The sequence below is a fragment of the Schistocerca serialis genome, chromosome 2, assembly GCF_023864345.2.
Source record: "Schistocerca serialis cubense isolate TAMUIC-IGC-003099 chromosome 2, iqSchSeri2.2, whole genome shotgun sequence".
NCBI lineage: Eukaryota > Metazoa > Arthropoda > Insecta > Orthoptera > Acrididae > Schistocerca > Schistocerca serialis.
Genome location: NC_064639.1, coordinates 458,558,179 through 458,575,627, shown reverse-complemented (window position 1 = coordinate 458,575,627; position 17,449 = coordinate 458,558,179). Strand labels below are relative to the sequence as shown.

The 17,449-nt window shown below is 42.1% G+C and overlaps 1 protein-coding gene across 1 annotated transcript in view; it reads right to left on the bottom strand.

Annotated features, from left to right (window-relative positions):
• LOC126457358 (programmed cell death protein 10) overlaps positions 1–17,449 on the bottom strand; it is a 46,712-nt gene that overhangs the window by 9,974 nt on the left and 19,289 nt on the right. Inside the window, exons 3-4 of the mRNA XM_050093591.1 lie at positions 10,785–10,917; positions 6,062–6,226 (exon numbers count right to left, since the gene is read on the bottom strand). Of these exons, the coding sequence (XP_049949548.1) occupies positions 6,062–6,226; positions 10,785–10,917 (298 nt within the window). The remainder of the gene's footprint in view (positions 1–6,061; positions 6,227–10,784; positions 10,918–17,449) is intronic.

Sequence of the window (17,449 nt, the reverse complement as noted above, 5' to 3'; positions counted from 1 at the left end):
CTGCGCCGGAAGCGGACGACCTTGCGATCGAATGCGACGCGTTTCGTCAGCCAAATAAACACCTTCGATGGTTCTACAGCTGCAGAAGAAGTAGAACACTTCCAGGAACGCCTACAAGAAACAGTAGAAGAGTTGACCCGACTCAACGATACAATACAGGACTTGCTGGATGACTCTGAATACGAAGCCAACACGGAAGCTTGTGAGGAATATACTGATAAATGCAAACGCGCCCTCCGAAAGGCGAAAGGGCTTCTAGGAGGAGCGCTCTCAGGAGACAGAAACGTGACGTCAGCGGCTCAACAACACGCCTGTATGGACATAAAATTGCCTACTATCAAACTGCATGCATTCTCAGGGGATATAGAAGCTTGGCCTCGATTTTGGGAGCAATTCACAGCTTCCATAGACGAGAATCCGATGGTGTCAACAATGAACAAGCATGTATTCCTCCGTGGTTACCTTGATGGGGAACCTAAGGACTTGGTCGATGGCATTGCTGTTACAGCTGATACATATGAGCAGACTAAGCAAATTTTGAAATCCAAATATGGGGATAGGAACAGAATTATCCAAAGTCACCTGGATTTCTTGGAGAATCTTAACACTTCGACTCCAGGCAATCCAGAGGCTCTCAATTCCACCTACATTGAGTGCCATAAGCACATCCAAGCACTACGAGCACTAGGAGAAAATGTCGATTCTTATGGGAGAGTGCTTGCACCCAAACTTCTTCGAGCCTTTCCTGAAGAAATTTGCAAAAATTGGCTTGTTCATGCCCGAAGGCAAAAGATTGAAGAAGGGAACCTCACCCACCTTATGGAGTTCTTAAATGAAGAGGTGGAAGGAGCTATCAACACACGCAAAATTCGTGGAGATATTGTACCACACGAAAATTACGTACCAACAGCATCTGCCTTCCACGTAAAGGTTAAAACGAAGAGGGACAAGAAGAAACAACAGAATTCAGAGCCCTTCTGTGTGTATTGCGGCGAAAGAGGGCACTGGGGCCAAGACTGCCAAAAGATTGCAAGCTTGCAGGCAAGAATCGACGCCCTCAAGACAATGAACCATTGCTTTCTATGCCTGAGACGTGGCCACAACAGAAATCAGTGTTTCAAACGGGGAAAGGCGTCCTGTGCGAAATGTAAGGGGGAGCATCACATTTCTATCTGCAGTAACCATACCACAACAGTAAATAAAATTGAAACTATGACTTCTAACTTCACATACCTGCAGACTGCTCGTGTGAGTATCACAGGACCCACTGGTAAGAGCAAACAGACACGTGCCATCCTGGACACAGGGAGTCAATCGAGTTTCATTCACCATTCACTGATCGAATCTCTCCAACTAAGTGTCATTGGAAGCACTACTCTCGAGATAACTACTTTCGAATCCAGTTACAGTTCATCACTCTCAAGGAAGAAGGTGCAGTTTAATATGATGGGGTGCTCCACTAATTCCCACATATCAGTAACAGCCTTTGAAAGCACAAATAATTTTTCACAGCAACCAACAGTGCCACAAGATGTAGGAGATATGGCCTTGAGGGGTGGTACACCACTCGCAGATCCTAAAGGAGACACTGAAGATCTACCTATTGAGATCCTGATTGGAGCTGATTATTACTGGAGAATCGTGACTTTGGAACAACCAATCAAGGTATCACCATCATTGGTTCTTCTCCCAACAATCTTTGGATATGTTCTCAGTGGAAACAGATCTAGCACCACCGTCAACAGAGCAACTGTCAACTTTATTCAGGGCAGCTGCAGTGATATATCTGATGAGTCAGTGCGCCGATTTTGGGACCTGGAGACAATCGGGATAACAGAACATCAAGAGCGAGCATTAAAACCCATGGACCACCCCATTTATCAGGAATTCCGAGAATCATACTGTGTGGAATATGGCCGCAGAGTTGTATCTCTGCCTCGAAAGAAGGATATGCCTCTCTCCTGCAACCGAACAAATGCTGAAGCGCGTCTTCGCTCCTTACAAAACAAGCTGCGAGGGAATGAAGAGTTGAAGGTCATTTACCACGAGACCATGTCGAAATATATTGAGAAGAACCAGGTAGAGGTAGCACCTGAGGACTGTACTGCTGAAAACACTTTCTACCTGCCACACCACATTGTGAAGAAATGCATCAGTGGAAGTGTGAAGTATAGAATAGTCTTCGATGCATCCTCACATGAGCCAGAGTCTCTATCGCTGAATGATGCCCTCGAAAAGGGACCAAATTTACTTCCGGATATTCTAGCAATCTTACTACGATTCCGCACACTTCCAGTGGGATTAGTGTGTGATGTGGACCAAGCTTTCCTGCAGTTAACGTTGAAAGAAGAAGACAGAGACCTCACGAGGTTCCTTTGGTATCGTGTTGAGCAAGCTGGAAGTGGTGCCTACATGACCACAAATGACGTGATTACATATCGCTTCAAACGTTTGCCATTTGGACTTACACCAAGCCCATTCCTGTTGTCAGCTGCCATAAGGGAGCTAGCAGTACTAAATAGTGAAAAATATCCACTATCCTCAGGACTTGTAAACAAGTCAGTGTTCATGGACGATTTCGTAGCCAGTGTTAGAGACAGCGACACCGCTGCAACTGTTTACCATGAACTGACAGAACTTTTCCAGCAGATAAGTCTTCCATTGTCCAAATGGGCGACTAATTCGAATGACCTGAAGGCAATATGGGATGTCAAAGGCCTTGAAACAAAGACCACAACCCAAGTTTTAGGAATTAATTGGAACACAGAAGATGACTCTATCTGTAGTGACTACGAGAAGATAGCTGAAAATCTAATGGACAAACTGGCTACCAAGAGAAATGTTCTTCGAGCAGCTGCTCAGTTTTATGACCCCCTGGGTGTGTTCACTCCTGTTGGGATCGTTTCAAAGATAATTTTACAAGACACATGGCTGAGGGGTCTTACATGGGAGGAAGTTTTGCCCACAGATCTTGCATGTCGTTGGCACTCATGGGTCTCAAAGCTTCATCACTTGTCATCACTACATATTCCTAGATGGATAGGGGCGCTGGGCACAGGTGGCTCTTCAGAGGTGCATGTATTCTGTGATGCATCTGAAAGAGCCTACGGCGCTGTTTTGTATATAAGGACATCTACTGAAACGGGATACACTGTGCACCTTGTCTGTAGCAAGAACAGACTGGCTCCTATCAAGAAGGTAACTCTACCCAGGTTGGAGTTACTTGCTGCATTGGTCGGATCACGACTCCTTCATTACTTTTGCCAGGAAACAGGGTTTGATGCCAACAGAGCTACCTTGTGGAGCGACTCAACAGTCACTTTGGAATGGGTACGGAGTGTTCCAAACAAATGGAAAACATTTATCTGTAATCGTGTGACAGATATTGACATACACCACACCCAGCCAATGGAGGCATTGTCCGGGAAGCCAAAATCCTGCAGATCATCTCATGCGGGGACTAGAAGCAAATCTGCTAGCCACTCTTGATATCTGGTGGGGTGGCCCACCATGGCTTTCAGAAGACAAGCAGTTCTGGCCACTGGAAATCTCAGCCCCACCTCCATCAATGCCAGAAGCCAAAACGAGAGCAAATGTCACTCTGATCACCATCACTGAACCACTACTGGACATTGCAAGGTTTAGTTCATATTGGCGAGTATTGCATATAACTGCCTTTGTATTTCGATTTATCAGCACAACAAGAAACAAAAATAGAATCTCCGGCAGTTTTAGTGCTTTGGAATTACAAAATGCCCGGACCTACTGGATCAGAAGAGTTCAAGAGGAACTATTCACTAGTGAACTGTCTGCATTGCGTAAGGGAGAACAATTGCCCATGGAATCAAAGATTGCTCGATACAATCCCTTTATATCGGATGGCATCCTTCGTCTTGGTGGTAGGCTGCAATGTGCTGCACTGTCACACTCAGAGAAGCATCCAGTTATATTGGATGGACGTCACCATTTCACTGAGCTTCTCATCAGACACACACATGTAAGACTGCATCATCTCGGTGTGCGGATTGTGTTAGGGGAACTGCGAGAAGAATTTTGGATTCTGCGAGGACGACAAGCTGTTCGGAGAGTTCTTCACTCTTGCCTGCCATGCAAGATAATACACAGTCGCCGGTATGAAGAGATGGAGGCCCCACTACCACTGGACAGAGTTCAGCCTTCAAGACCATTTGCAGTAACAGGCATCGATTTTGCCGGACCATTATATGTCAAATCTGGACATCAAACAAAAGGGTCCTACATGGTCCTATTCACATGTGCAACAACACGGGCCATTCATATTGAACTTGCAACTGACATGTCCACTGACAGATTTTTGATGGCCATGCAACGCTTTGCAGGACGTAGGAGCCTACCAGTCACTGTCTACTCAGACAATGCTACAACATTCGATGCAGCCAACTCAGAACTGGCAGAGCTTTTCAAAACCATGCAGCATACTGACGTACAGCTCTACTGTGCCCACCATGGAATCACTTGGAAATTCATACCACCACGTGCGGCTTGGTGGGGAGGCTGGTGGGAACGCATGATAGGCTCAGTCAAGCGCTGCCTGAGGAAAGTTCTTGGTCGCTCCCAGGTGGATGAAGAGAGCTTAAACACCACCTTGATCAGCATAGAAGCCGCAATAAACTCACGACCCATCACTGAAGGAGAGAGCGACACTGCATTGACGCCAGCTCACTTTCTGAATGGTGGGAAATTAGTAACAATTCCATGTGGGCCAGAGCCAGCAACTATAAAGGACCTTGCCAAGGAGTTCCGACTCAGACAAAAGGTCGATGACGAAATTTGGCGCAAGTGGAAGACAGAATACCTCCTGCTGCTATCATGAGGTGAAGGGATATCCTTCACAAAGGAAACCGAGAATTGGAGAGGTTGTTCTGATCCAAGAAGACAGCAAACCACGGCACTTGTGGAAGAGGGCTGTGGTAGAAGAAGTGCGGCATGGCAGAGACACTAAAATACGGTGCATCATCCTCCGCCAGCCAGATGGTATGAAGATCTGTCGACCTGTCCAGCTGGTCATCCCCCTCGAGATGGACCAGGGTGGGGAGGATGTCGGGGAATGAAGACTCCTACGCCATCTGTTGGTGTTCTGTTAAGTCTGTACATTGTGCTGCCCTCTGCAGCGGATATATTTCTACGATAACTGTAAAATGGACGTTTGAGAATAAAGATGTGTGTGAGCAGAAGTTTTACTGTGTCCTTGATTTCACTAGTGTGTAGCAACAAATGTGGTATTTACAGGTAATCACGCTGTAACAGCATGCATTCTCAGAAATGATAAGTTCCCAAAGGTACATGTATCACATTGGAACAACCGAAATAAAATGTTCAAACGTACCTACGTTGTGTATTTTAATTTTAAAAAAACCTACCGGTTACCAACTGTTCATCTAAAATGGAGGTTCCTATTTAAAAAAAAACACAGTTTATATCCATTTGACTTATGGCAGCGCCATATAGCGGGCCAACCATAGTGCCATCTGGATTTTTCATTTGATGCTTATTTCTTGAGATATTTGGCCCGGTCACGATTAATAGACCACCCTGTGTATATACAGACTTTCTGACTCAACACATCATTGCTGTAGTTTTTGAATGGTTACTGAAAACACCTCGTCAATAGTGAGGCGATGATCAGGAAGACTGTCAACAATAACAATGTCTTCATTCTTTGAGATGGTAAAAAACACATAGCAATTCTGCTTAACTAGAGTATGGAGCAGTAATGTCACACAGAACAATATGGAAGGTCAGAAACAGGAGTGTTACACTATCCTATGAAAGAACCTACTGAAGCAGGAACAGAGAGATACGTAAATTACATAATTAAATTCTGACTTTGAAAACCCTAAAGACAGTAGAAAGGAAGATGTTTAGGAAAATTTTGGGTTGCAGAAAGACAAGAGGAAGATCAGTGTGGGAAAGTTTGAGAACAGTAATAATACTTTCTGAAAAAAGTGCCAATGGTAGAAATAATGTCATCAACAGTTGAAAATATTTTTAATATATATAAATATCACAAAATAGAACTTACTGTCCCTCCTTGAAGTATTCCTTCAATGTGTTGCTGAAACGTTTTGAGAATTTAACAAATTCTCGTTTCCTCTGTTCCAATGCTTGCTTCCCTGTGCTACCAGGGATGAAGCCTGCTACTTCATTCACAGCATCTAAAAGTTTCTTAATAGCACTAGCTATTTCCCTGAAACAAAAAAATTGAAATTACAACAAATAGCAAAACTCCCACATAGAAAACCCAAACAATGTGAAATTCTGTTACAGGATATGTGGAGAAAAAACACTATGTAACTTACAAAATCAAAAGCCAAACCACATGAAATAAAATCAGAATATCTTCACAAGTTCATTCTGAGATAAGAAAAAGGACGCATCAGGAAGGAATTATATGAACGGGACAGAAATTGTTGGATGTGATGTATATGTACAGACAAACAAATAGTTACAATTTCAGAAAAATGAGATGATTTATTGATGACAATTAGGCATTGACTGATAAGAGTTGTTGAATGTCCTCCTGAGGGATATCATACCAAACTCTGACCCACTGACACATTACATCATCAAAATTCCCAAAGTGGCTGGATGGCCGTGCCTATAATGCTCCAAATGTTCTCTATTGGGGAGGGATCTAGCAACCTTGCTGGCCAACAAAGAGTTTGGCAAGCATGACAATGTGCAGTACTAACTCTCACCGTGTGCAGGTGGGCATTAGCTTGCTGAAATGTAAGCCCAGGATGGCTTGCCATGAAGGGAAACAGAACAGACCATAGAATATCATCAACATACCACTAGGCAGTAAATGTGCCACGGATGACAACCAAAGGCATTCTGCTGTGTAAAAAGAATGGCACTCCCGACCATCACTCCTGGCTGTCAGGCCGTGTGGCAGCGACAGTGAAGTTGGTATCCCACCGCTATCTAGGTCAAGTTTGACTTGGTATCTCATTGACTGTAGTAGATAAGTCTTCAGTGACAAGTTCCATTTTGAACTGTGCTCCAATGACCAGTGAAGACTTATCTGGAGATAACCTGGACAGTGGTGGGATACCAACAACATGAGTGATGGTCTAGGATGGCATTTCATTTCATAGCAAGACCCCTTTGGCTGTCATCTGTGGTACCCATACAGCATAGTGATATGTCAATGATATTCTACACTCAATTTTGTTGCCATTCACCGCAAGCCATCCTGGACATAATTTTCAGCAAGGCAATGCATGCCCACACGTGGTGAGAGTTTCTACTGCTGGTCTTCATGCTTGCAAAATGCTACCTTGGCCAGCAGCGTATTCAGATCCCTCCCTAACTGAGAGAGTATGGAGCATTATGTGCAGGGCCCTCCAACCATACATTAGGATTTTGAAGATCTAACATGGGAATTGGACAGAATTTGGCACGATCTCCCTCCGGAGCATATCCAAAAACTATCCATCAATGCCAAGCCAGATAACTGCTTGCATAAGGGCCAGAAGTGGACAAACACATTGTTGACTTGTTCAATTTGTGAAGCTCTCTCTCTCTTAAATAAATCATACTTCTTTTTGAAATTGTAATCATTTATTTATCTGTCCATGTACATCACATCTGCCGATTTCCATCCCATTCAGATAATTCCTTTGGGTTGCTTGGTCCCCCCCCCCCTTTCCCCCTCCACCACCTGACTGTATTTCACACCATCATTCAGCACAAAGCTAGCCCAGGAATGAAAATCCTTGCCCCAAATACGTAAAATAGCAGCAAAACAAAAGAGTGAAGACAAACTGTTTTGCGTGACCTAATTGTGCCTCTTAAACAATTGTTAAAAACATGATAACAGCAGCAAATAATGTTAGAAACTGCTCAAGTAGTTTGGTGTCACAACAACAAAACTGAATTGGTCTATTGAGGATCAGCATCATAGATTGTATCAGGGAGTAACTAAAATGTTCGCACAATTTTTCCAAGGACTATTACATATGTGCAAGTGAGAATAAAGTTCCAGTAAAGCTGTTATTCCAGCCCCATTCCATCTCTTTCCCCCTCTTTTTGTGGCACCTCCGCCTCCCTTACACTATTATTTACACAAGTGCTACCCTTTTCCTTTGCTCATTTGACCCTACTGTCTTACTCACTGTCCTGACCACATAAGTTGACTCTTCCAACTCAACTTCATCCCTTTCACTGTCCTCAAACTGTTATATTTTGTTGTACAATAGTTTAATGTTTTTCTACCCACATTTCCATTAAAATATTAATTCTTCCATCATTTTTTACTTGGGTCTGTATTACTTCTTGCAAACAATTGTTAATCACAACTAGTATTTACTTCCTCCTCCCTGCATATTTTAATGTAAAATCTGACAAAACACCTACCCTTTTCTCCTACCTCCTCCTTCTGTCCTCAACCCAAAGAAGATAACTGTAATTTCAATAGGAAGGTCTCCCTTGAGTGTTCTACTTGTTCCTTAATATCTGATCCACGGGGAGATTTATTTCCTCAAATGGAGACCTCCCAATCCATTTTTTTTTTCATTATACTATAGAACACACAATGAAATTTAATTATTAAATCAGAACATCGTATGACACATAATCCCTTTTCTGTTACTCCTTCATGTGCAGTAACAAGCTACCACTCCCTCCTCAGTCCCTCTATCAATTATTCAGACCCGTCTGTCAGCAGTTATAAACTAAATAGCTCAAAACAGCACTGCCCTTATGACTTGCACAGTTTGTATTTTTTTAATGAGAAATCACTGTGTACAACCACCTATGTAACATAAGTTAAATTAAACTCCCATTTTAGTGCAGATCACTAGTGTGCACTGTGTCTCCAGTCGTGAAGCAGGGACAATGGGACTCCTGTACACAGCAATCTTTCGATATTTCTTGAAAAGTAACTTCTGGTTAGGACAGTGCACAAATTGGCACTTTACGGCAAGAATGGTTATCACAAAGGGAAGGTGCCCACCAAATTGGTGTGTACCACAGCAACTTCATTCAAACATTCACCTGCTATCAGGAGGCACAAAACTTTGAACTGCTGTCTCATACTGGTTATATGTGATGGACAGTACTGCCTGCAAATTATGACTTGGTAGGCAACCAGAGGAGAATGCAACTGAACTGTGTGTTGCCTATTTGGAACAACTCTGTGGGTTATGCTGACCCAAACTGTACGTAATCCTCTCCACACTATCAATTTGGTTTTTGTGGTCCATTTCAAACAACAGTAACCACACTCCCTCCTCCCCCAAATCACAATGGTGTGTGAAGAAGTTGGGCAATGGAACACCAAAAATCAAACCTGGATCAATGCTATCAGGTTCCTTTCACTGATGAATGCAACATTGCCCAACAACTAACTATCATTGTACAAGAGTATGGAGACAGCCTGTTACTGATGCATGTCTCAAGAATACAGTCCTACAGGTTCAGCAAGGAGATGATTCAATCATGTTTTGGAATAGTACCACACACTGATCAGACACATTTCATCATAAATGAAGGCTGTGTAGTATCAGGCCAGACTATCCAACCCACTGTTCTGTCCTATAGTCAGCAATTTGATGTTGGAGGTAACTTTCAAGACAATAATGCACAAGCACATGAACAAGCTTATGAACACCTTCCTCCAGGAGGCTAGGTCCAACCAAATGGGATGTCCTGTGCTGTATGCAGACATGAATCCAATTAAGCATACTTGGAGACCAATTGAAAGTTGCAGTGTGTTGTCTCAGGAGTCCTTTTCACATTCTGGAAAACTCAAGAGTAGCAACCAAAGAACGATCAGACTTCTGTAACACCTTGCTCATCGTGTGAACAACATTCCAATGAGGATCCAAAGCGTAATAGAATGCAAAGAGTGGAGCAACATAGCAGTGAATGTTACCAGCAGCACATTTTTATTTTAAAAATGTACGCTAACAGACTACCTTTACTTTAGTTTTTTCGTTTCACAGAAAATCTGTTCTTTTAGTTTCATAAAGATTATTTTTGATTTAAGACTCCACACATTCCCAGATAGGCAGGTTGTGAAAACTGTTACTAAGCATTTTATTTCCCGTTATAACATATATAAAGATCACTCTTTCAAAGCTAATTACACATTTGACATAGAGGGCGTGTTGAGCCGCAGACAGGCACAACGATAAAGATTGCCAAAATATTTAAGTTTTTGCACATAGTCCTTCTTTTTTTTAAAAAATGCACAGACACAAATCACACACGCATGATCACTGCCTCCAGGTACTGGAGCCCAACTGCAATTGCATCTGACATGAGCAATAATTTGCTGGAGTGGATGTTGGAGGTAAGGGAGGCAGCATGAGGTAGGGAGGCACAGCAGGTTGGCGATGGAAGAAGGTGCTGTGCTACCTGTTGTGGCATGCAGGGACTTGTGGGAGCATGCAGGGATATGGTGGGAACAGTAGAGGGCTGCTAAGTGTTGGGAGCATGTGCTTGGGAGAGAAGAAGAGGGGCAGGAGGAGGGGAGGGGGGAGAACGGATTGGGGAGAGGAGGGAAGTGGAGAAAGGGAGAAGACAAGTAAAAACATTGGTGGGATAGAACGCATGTATAGTGTTGAAGTGGAAGCATGAGAGTGAATAGGCAGGTGGAGGACAGGTGTTATTCCTTCCTGGACTTTCCATTGCTTAATTACACATTTGCTTCACATCCCACCTGGAATATTTCCTGCTATGTAGTCCAATTTATTTTTAATTTTTTTTAAATCTAAGTATGTTCTGCATTTTAAACTCACTTGATGGTCTCCAAAAAAGTTTTCCGGTCAGTAATTTCATCTGGAATTCTGCTCAATATTCTCTTCAATGCAGCAGACTTACGATTTAGTTCTTGGAATGCATCCTCTGATCGTGTAAGTCGATATTCAACCACTGAAATTAGAAAACATTATTCTTTGCTGACACGTAAAACCAAAATAAATAATACAAAAGTTTCTGGGTTTTCCAGTGCATGAAAGTTCTACGAGTTTAGACATTTTCTCAAATAGCAGTTCTGACATTCTACGTTATATCATGGTGTACTTTGTAACAAATGCTAAAAAGGCATCTACATCTACATTTATACTCCGCAAGCCACCCAACGGTGTGTGGCGGAGGGCACTTTACGTGCCTCTGTCATTACCTCTCTTTCCTGTTCCAGTCGCGTATGGTTCGTGGGAAGAACGACTGCTGGAAAGCCTCAGTGCGCACTCAAATCTCTCTAATTTTACATTCGTGGTCTCCTCGGGAGGTATAAGTAGGGGGAAGTAATATATTCAATACCTCATCCAGAAATGCACCCTCTCAAAACTGCGATGCAGAGCGCCTCTCTTGCAGTCTGCCACATGAGTTTGCTAAACATCTCTGTAATGCTATCACGCTTACCAAATAACCCTGTGAAGAAACGCGCGGCTCTTCTTTGGATCTTCTCTATCTTCTCTGTCAACCAGACCTTGTACGAATCCAACACTAATGAGCAATACTCAAGTATAGGTTGAATGAGTGTTTTGTAAGCCACCTCCTTTGTTGATGGATTACATTTTCTAAGGACTCTCCCAATGAATCTCAACCTGGCACCCGCCTTACCAATGATCAATTTTATATGATCATTCCACTTCAAAGCATTCCGTACACATACCCCCAGATATTTTACAGAAGTAACTGCTACCAGTGTTCGTTGTACTATCATATAATCATACAATAAAGGATCCTTCTTTCTACGTATTCGCAATACATTACATTTGTCTATGTTAAGAGTCAGTTGCCACTCCCTCCAGCAAGTGCCTATCCACTGCAGATCTTCCTGCACAAAAAGCCGCATGGAACTTCCGACACTATCTACTACGTCATTTATATATATTGTGAAAAGCAAAGGTCGCATAACACTCCCCCGTGGCACGCCAGAGGTTACTTAAATGTCTGTAGACGTCTCTCCATTGAGAAAAACATGCTGTGTTCTGTTTGCTAAAAACTCTTCAATCCGGCCACACAGCTGGTCTGATATTCTGTAGGCTCTTACTTTGTTTATCAGGTGACAGTGTGGAACTGTATCGAACGCCTTCTGGAAGTCAAGGAAAATGGCATCTACCTGGGAGCTTGTATCTAATATTTTCTGGGTCTCATGAACAAATAAAGCGAGTTGGGTCTTGATCGCTGTTTCTGGAATCCATGTTGATTCCTACAGAGTAGATTCTGGGTTTTCAGAAATGACATGATACGTGAGCAAAAAACATGTTCTAAAATTCTACAACAGATCAATTTCAGAGATATAGGCCTATAGTTTTGCGCATCTGCTCGACGACCCTTCTTGAAAACTGGGACTACCCAGGCTCTTTTCTAATCATTTGAAACCTTCCGTTCCTCTAGAGACTTACGGTACACGGCTGTTAGAAGAGGGGCAAGTTCTTTCGCGTACTCTGTGTAGAATCGAACTGGTATCCCGTCAGGTCCAGTGGACTTTCCTCTGTTGAGTGATTTCAGTTGTTTTTCTATTCCTTGGACACTTATTTCGATGTCAGCCAATTTTTCGTTCATGCGAGGATTTAGAGAAGGAACTGCAGTGTAGTCTTCCTCTGTGAAACAGCTTTGGAAAAAGTTGTTTAGTATTTCAGCTTTACGCGTGTCATCCTCCGTTTCAATGCCATTATCATCCCAGAGTGTCTGGATATGCTGTTTCGATCCACTTACTGATTTAACGTAAGACCAGAACATCTTAGGATTTTCTGTCTAGTCGGTACATAGAATTTTACTTTCGAATTCACTGAATGCTTCACGCATAGCCCTCCTTATGCTAACTTTGACATCATTTAGCTTCTCTTTGTCTGAGAGGTTTTGGCTGTGTTTAAATTTGCAGTGAAGCTCTCTTTGCTTTTTCAGTAATTTCCTAACTTTGTTGTTGAACCGTGGTGGGTTTTTCCTGTCCCTCACAGTTTTACTCAGCACGTATCTGTCTAAAACGCATTTTACGATTGCCTTGAACTTTTTCCATAAACACTCAAAATTGTCAGTGTCGGAACAGAAATTTTCGTTTTGATCTGTTAGGTAGTCTGAAATCTGCCTCCTACTACTCTTGCTAAACAGATAAACCTTCCTCCTTTTTTTTATATTCCTATTTACTTCCATATTCAGGGATGCTGCAATGACCTTATGATCACTGATTCCCTGTTCTGCACTTACAGAGTCGAAAAGTTCAGATCTGTTTGTTATCAGTAGGTCCAAGATGTTATCTCCACGAGTCGGTTCTCTGTCTAATTGCTTGAGGTAATTTTCGGATAGTGCACTCAGTATAATGTCACTCGATGCTCTGTCCCTACCACCCGTCCTAAACATCTGACAGTCAAAATACCATATTACAGTAATAAGAGGAGACAGTGACACAAATAACAACACATTTCCACACAGTTGACACACAAATTTTCATTTATGAAAATTACCACATTAATTTATAACATAACAAAACTCTTACTGGTGTGCTATTTAAACAATGAAATACAAGCTTATAAGATCCAAATAAATCAAAAAATATGTAACTCCAGCATGGATGAACAAGTCCACTATTTGAAATTTAATGTTTCTTGTGGACAGCCAACTCTCACAAGTTAGTACATAACGAAGCTACAAAGGCTGCTGACTAGGTCTATACGATGGGCGTTTGAAAAGTCTGTGCAAAAAGAGAAACTACTTATGTGTCTGCGGTAAACCTTTTTTTATTTTTCGACATGGTCTCCTTTTAGACTTATTCACTTCATCCAATGCTGTTCTAATTTGTTGATCCCTTCCGAATAATAGGAATTGTCCAAGTCTGCAAAATAGCTATTATTTGCTGCAATCACCTCCTTGTTTGAATAAAATCTTTATCCCGCCAGCCATTTCTTCAAATTGGGGAACAAATAGTAGTCCGAGGGAGCCACGTCTGAAGAATAGGGGGGAAGTGAAACGAGTTGGAATCCTATTTCCATTAAATTTGTGACCACAACTGCTGAGGTGTGTGCTGGTGCACTGCCATGATGGAAAAGGACTTTTTGCAGTCCAACTGCGAGCGTTTTTCTTACAGCTCAGTTTTAAAATGGTCCATTAACAATTAATAATATTCACCTGTAATAGTTTTACCCCCTTCCAGATAGTCTATGAAGTTTATCCCTTGCGAATCCCAAAAGACAGTCTCCATAACCTTTCCGGCCGAAGGAATGGTCTTCGCCTTTTTTGATTCAGATTCTCCCTTGGTAACCCATTGTTTCGATTGTTGTTTGGTCTCAGGCGTGATGAAACAATGCTTAAAGTCCTGTGGATTCTCCCTGAACAGCTGTAAATCATCCTTGCAACACTTCACACGATTCCGTTTTTGGTCAAGCGTGAGCAATTGCGGAACCCATCTTGCGGATAGCTTTCTCGTGTCCAAATGTTTATGCAAAATATTATGTACCTGCTCATTTGAGATGCCCACAGCACTAGCAATCTCACACACCTTAACTCTTCTGTCATCCATCACCGTATCATGGATTTTATCAATGATTTTTGGAGTTGTAACCTCCACAGGGTGACCAGAATGTTCAGCATCACTTGTGCCCATATGGCCACTCCGAAAATTTTGAAACCATTTATAAACTATTCTACTCGAAGGTGCAGAGTCATCGTAATGTTTATCAAGCTTCTCTTTAGTCACCTGAGGCACTTTGCCTTTCATAAAGTAATGTTTAATCACAACACAAAATTCTTTTTCATCCATTTTTTGACAATCACTCGACTTCCTTGATTCACATGAATGCCAAACACAAAGAAATAGACCAATATGACTGAAAGTTGGTGTGCATTCTTTCCAAAGATGCTACTAACTGAACATGACCTCGATACGCGCCTGTGGTGCCATTTCTCGGACTTTGCACGGACTTTTCAAACACCCCTCGTATATATACTGTGTAACATACGACGGTTTCCCCAAGTATAGCCAGGTTCTGCACTGTTGTCTCTCAGAAATACCTTCCATTTTATACACTGCTGGTCATTAAAACAGGAGTACCATGAAGAAGGCAAACAAAAAAAATGTCAAATTGGCATGAAGTATACTGTATGCTTGGATATGCAAACAATTACCATTTCAGCATAGCCACACAAACTGACAGGTGTAACACCATCTATATTCTGTATACACTGAGGTGATAAAAATCATGCGATAGTGATGTGCACACATACAGCTGGCAGTACTATCGTGTACACATGGTACAAAAGGGCAGTGCACACTGGCAGAGCTATCATTTATAATTGGGCGACTCATGTGAAAAGGCTTGCAACTTGCATGAAATAACTGCAGAAATCAATATGGGACATCGACAAACATACCCATTACAACAGTGCAGCGAAATCTGGCATAAATGAGTTATGGCATCAGGCAATTGATGCGAGTGCCTTCGCTAACAGCATGACATCGCCTGAAGCACCTCTCTTAGGCTCGTAACTATATTGGTTGGACCCTAGATGACCAGAAAACTGTGGACAGTACAGATGAGTCCCAATTTCAGTTGGTAAGAGCTGATGGCAGGGTTTGAGTGTGGCACAGATCACACAAAGCCATGGATCAATGTTGTCAACAAGACACTGTGCAAGATGGTGGTGGCTCCATAACAGTGTGGGCTGGGTTTGCATTGACTGGGCTGGGTCCTCTGGTCCACCTTAACTGATCATTGACTGGAAACAGTTATGTTTGGCTACTTGGAGAATGTTTGCAGCCTTTCATGGACTTCCTGTTCCAAAACAACGAAGGAATTTCGATGAATGAGAATGCTCCCTGTCACTGGACCCTATGAATGACAAATTGCTGTGTCACAAAACCACATTTGTTTACGATTGGTTTGAAGAACGTTCTGGACAATTTGAGCTAACGATTTAGCAACCCAGATTCCTCAACGTGAATCCCATCAAAAATTTATGGAACATAATCAAGAGGTCAGTTTGTGCACAATGTTCTGCACCAGCAACACTTTGTCAATTATGGAGGGATGTAAAGGAAGCATGACTCAATTTCTGCATATGTCTTCCAATGACTTGCTTAGTCCATGTCATGTCACGTTGCTGCACTACACTGGGCAAAGGGAGGTCTGACACTATATGAGGAGGTAGCACATGACTTTTGTCACCTCAGTTTATAAAGAAAGATTAGGCAGTCAGTTTCTCATTCAAAAATCATATTTGAAGTACATTCTATGAAGGTTGTTTATGAGAAGATAATGTTATGCCTTGAGTAAGGATGAGAAACATGTGCCTGCACCAGCATAGTGGCATATTTGTGACCTACTGAGCAGTGGTTTGTCATCCCACAAGACTGCTGCTCACAGCTGTCACACGACTATGTAGTCAGTGGATTCAGGAGAGTCATGCTCAATGTCATGAAGGATCTCAATAGCTCCACAAGACTAGCATCCAATAAAACATACATTATTTGCTTGGTTAGCCAAGTTTTGTACTTTGAGTAATGGGTTTGGTATAGCAGGACAAATATCCACATGGACAACGCTACTACATCTTGAGCACCAAGGACTGCCAGTATGGTGATCACTCTCGCAGTTCCCTTGACATGGCAGCAGAGAGAAATGCCCAATAACTGGACAGAGGAGTGGCACAACAATCATTTCAGGCAAGTCCCAGTTCTGAAAATAGCATCAAAATCAATATATCCATGTGCAGAGCTTCCAAGAAGAATGAACATTACCAGAGTGCTAGAGTACCTTTGTGTACACAAGACGATTTTCTCTGGTTTATGGAGTCAGTAATTTCATGCAAAACCCTGTAGCACTTTTGTCTGCAAATCAGGTTAAGAGGAATATTTGATACTAGTTGTCAGCTTTGACCAATGATGTAATGTTAAAGGTTGCAATAACATTAACTTCAAGTGTGCATTTTGAACCGCATTTCCTTATAGCATTATTTTCTCTCGATCTCACTGGTTCAGTAACTAACATTTTAATCTTTAATGTTTGTGAGGAACAATACACTCTTACGTATTTGCAAGAATTCTAACAATTCATTTATCAATTCTTTTACTAGCAAAATATGGAGGTTGTTGCTAGTCAAAGATCTGCACCTGATTTTACATACTGCAAGTGTTGAGACTGAAATTCCTTGGGTACATTTCATAGTGCTGAAATTAGCAGTCAAGCTTGGGGACACAAACAGCACTATTAATTTCATGAAAAGTTCAATTGCACTGCTAATCAGTATAAATGCCATGTATGTGACCGTGACATGAAACTGTCTAAGGTTCCTGGTTTCCTAAGAACCAGACTCAGGAACTTTACATCCTTTACATGTGGCACTGTAGAATAACTACATGTGGCGTTCTATTTGTCAAGGCACTTGGTTTGACAAATCAAAGTTAACTATGAAAAATATTTTATTGATTTGTTAGGTTCTTGTCTAAAGTGTCATGTTTGGT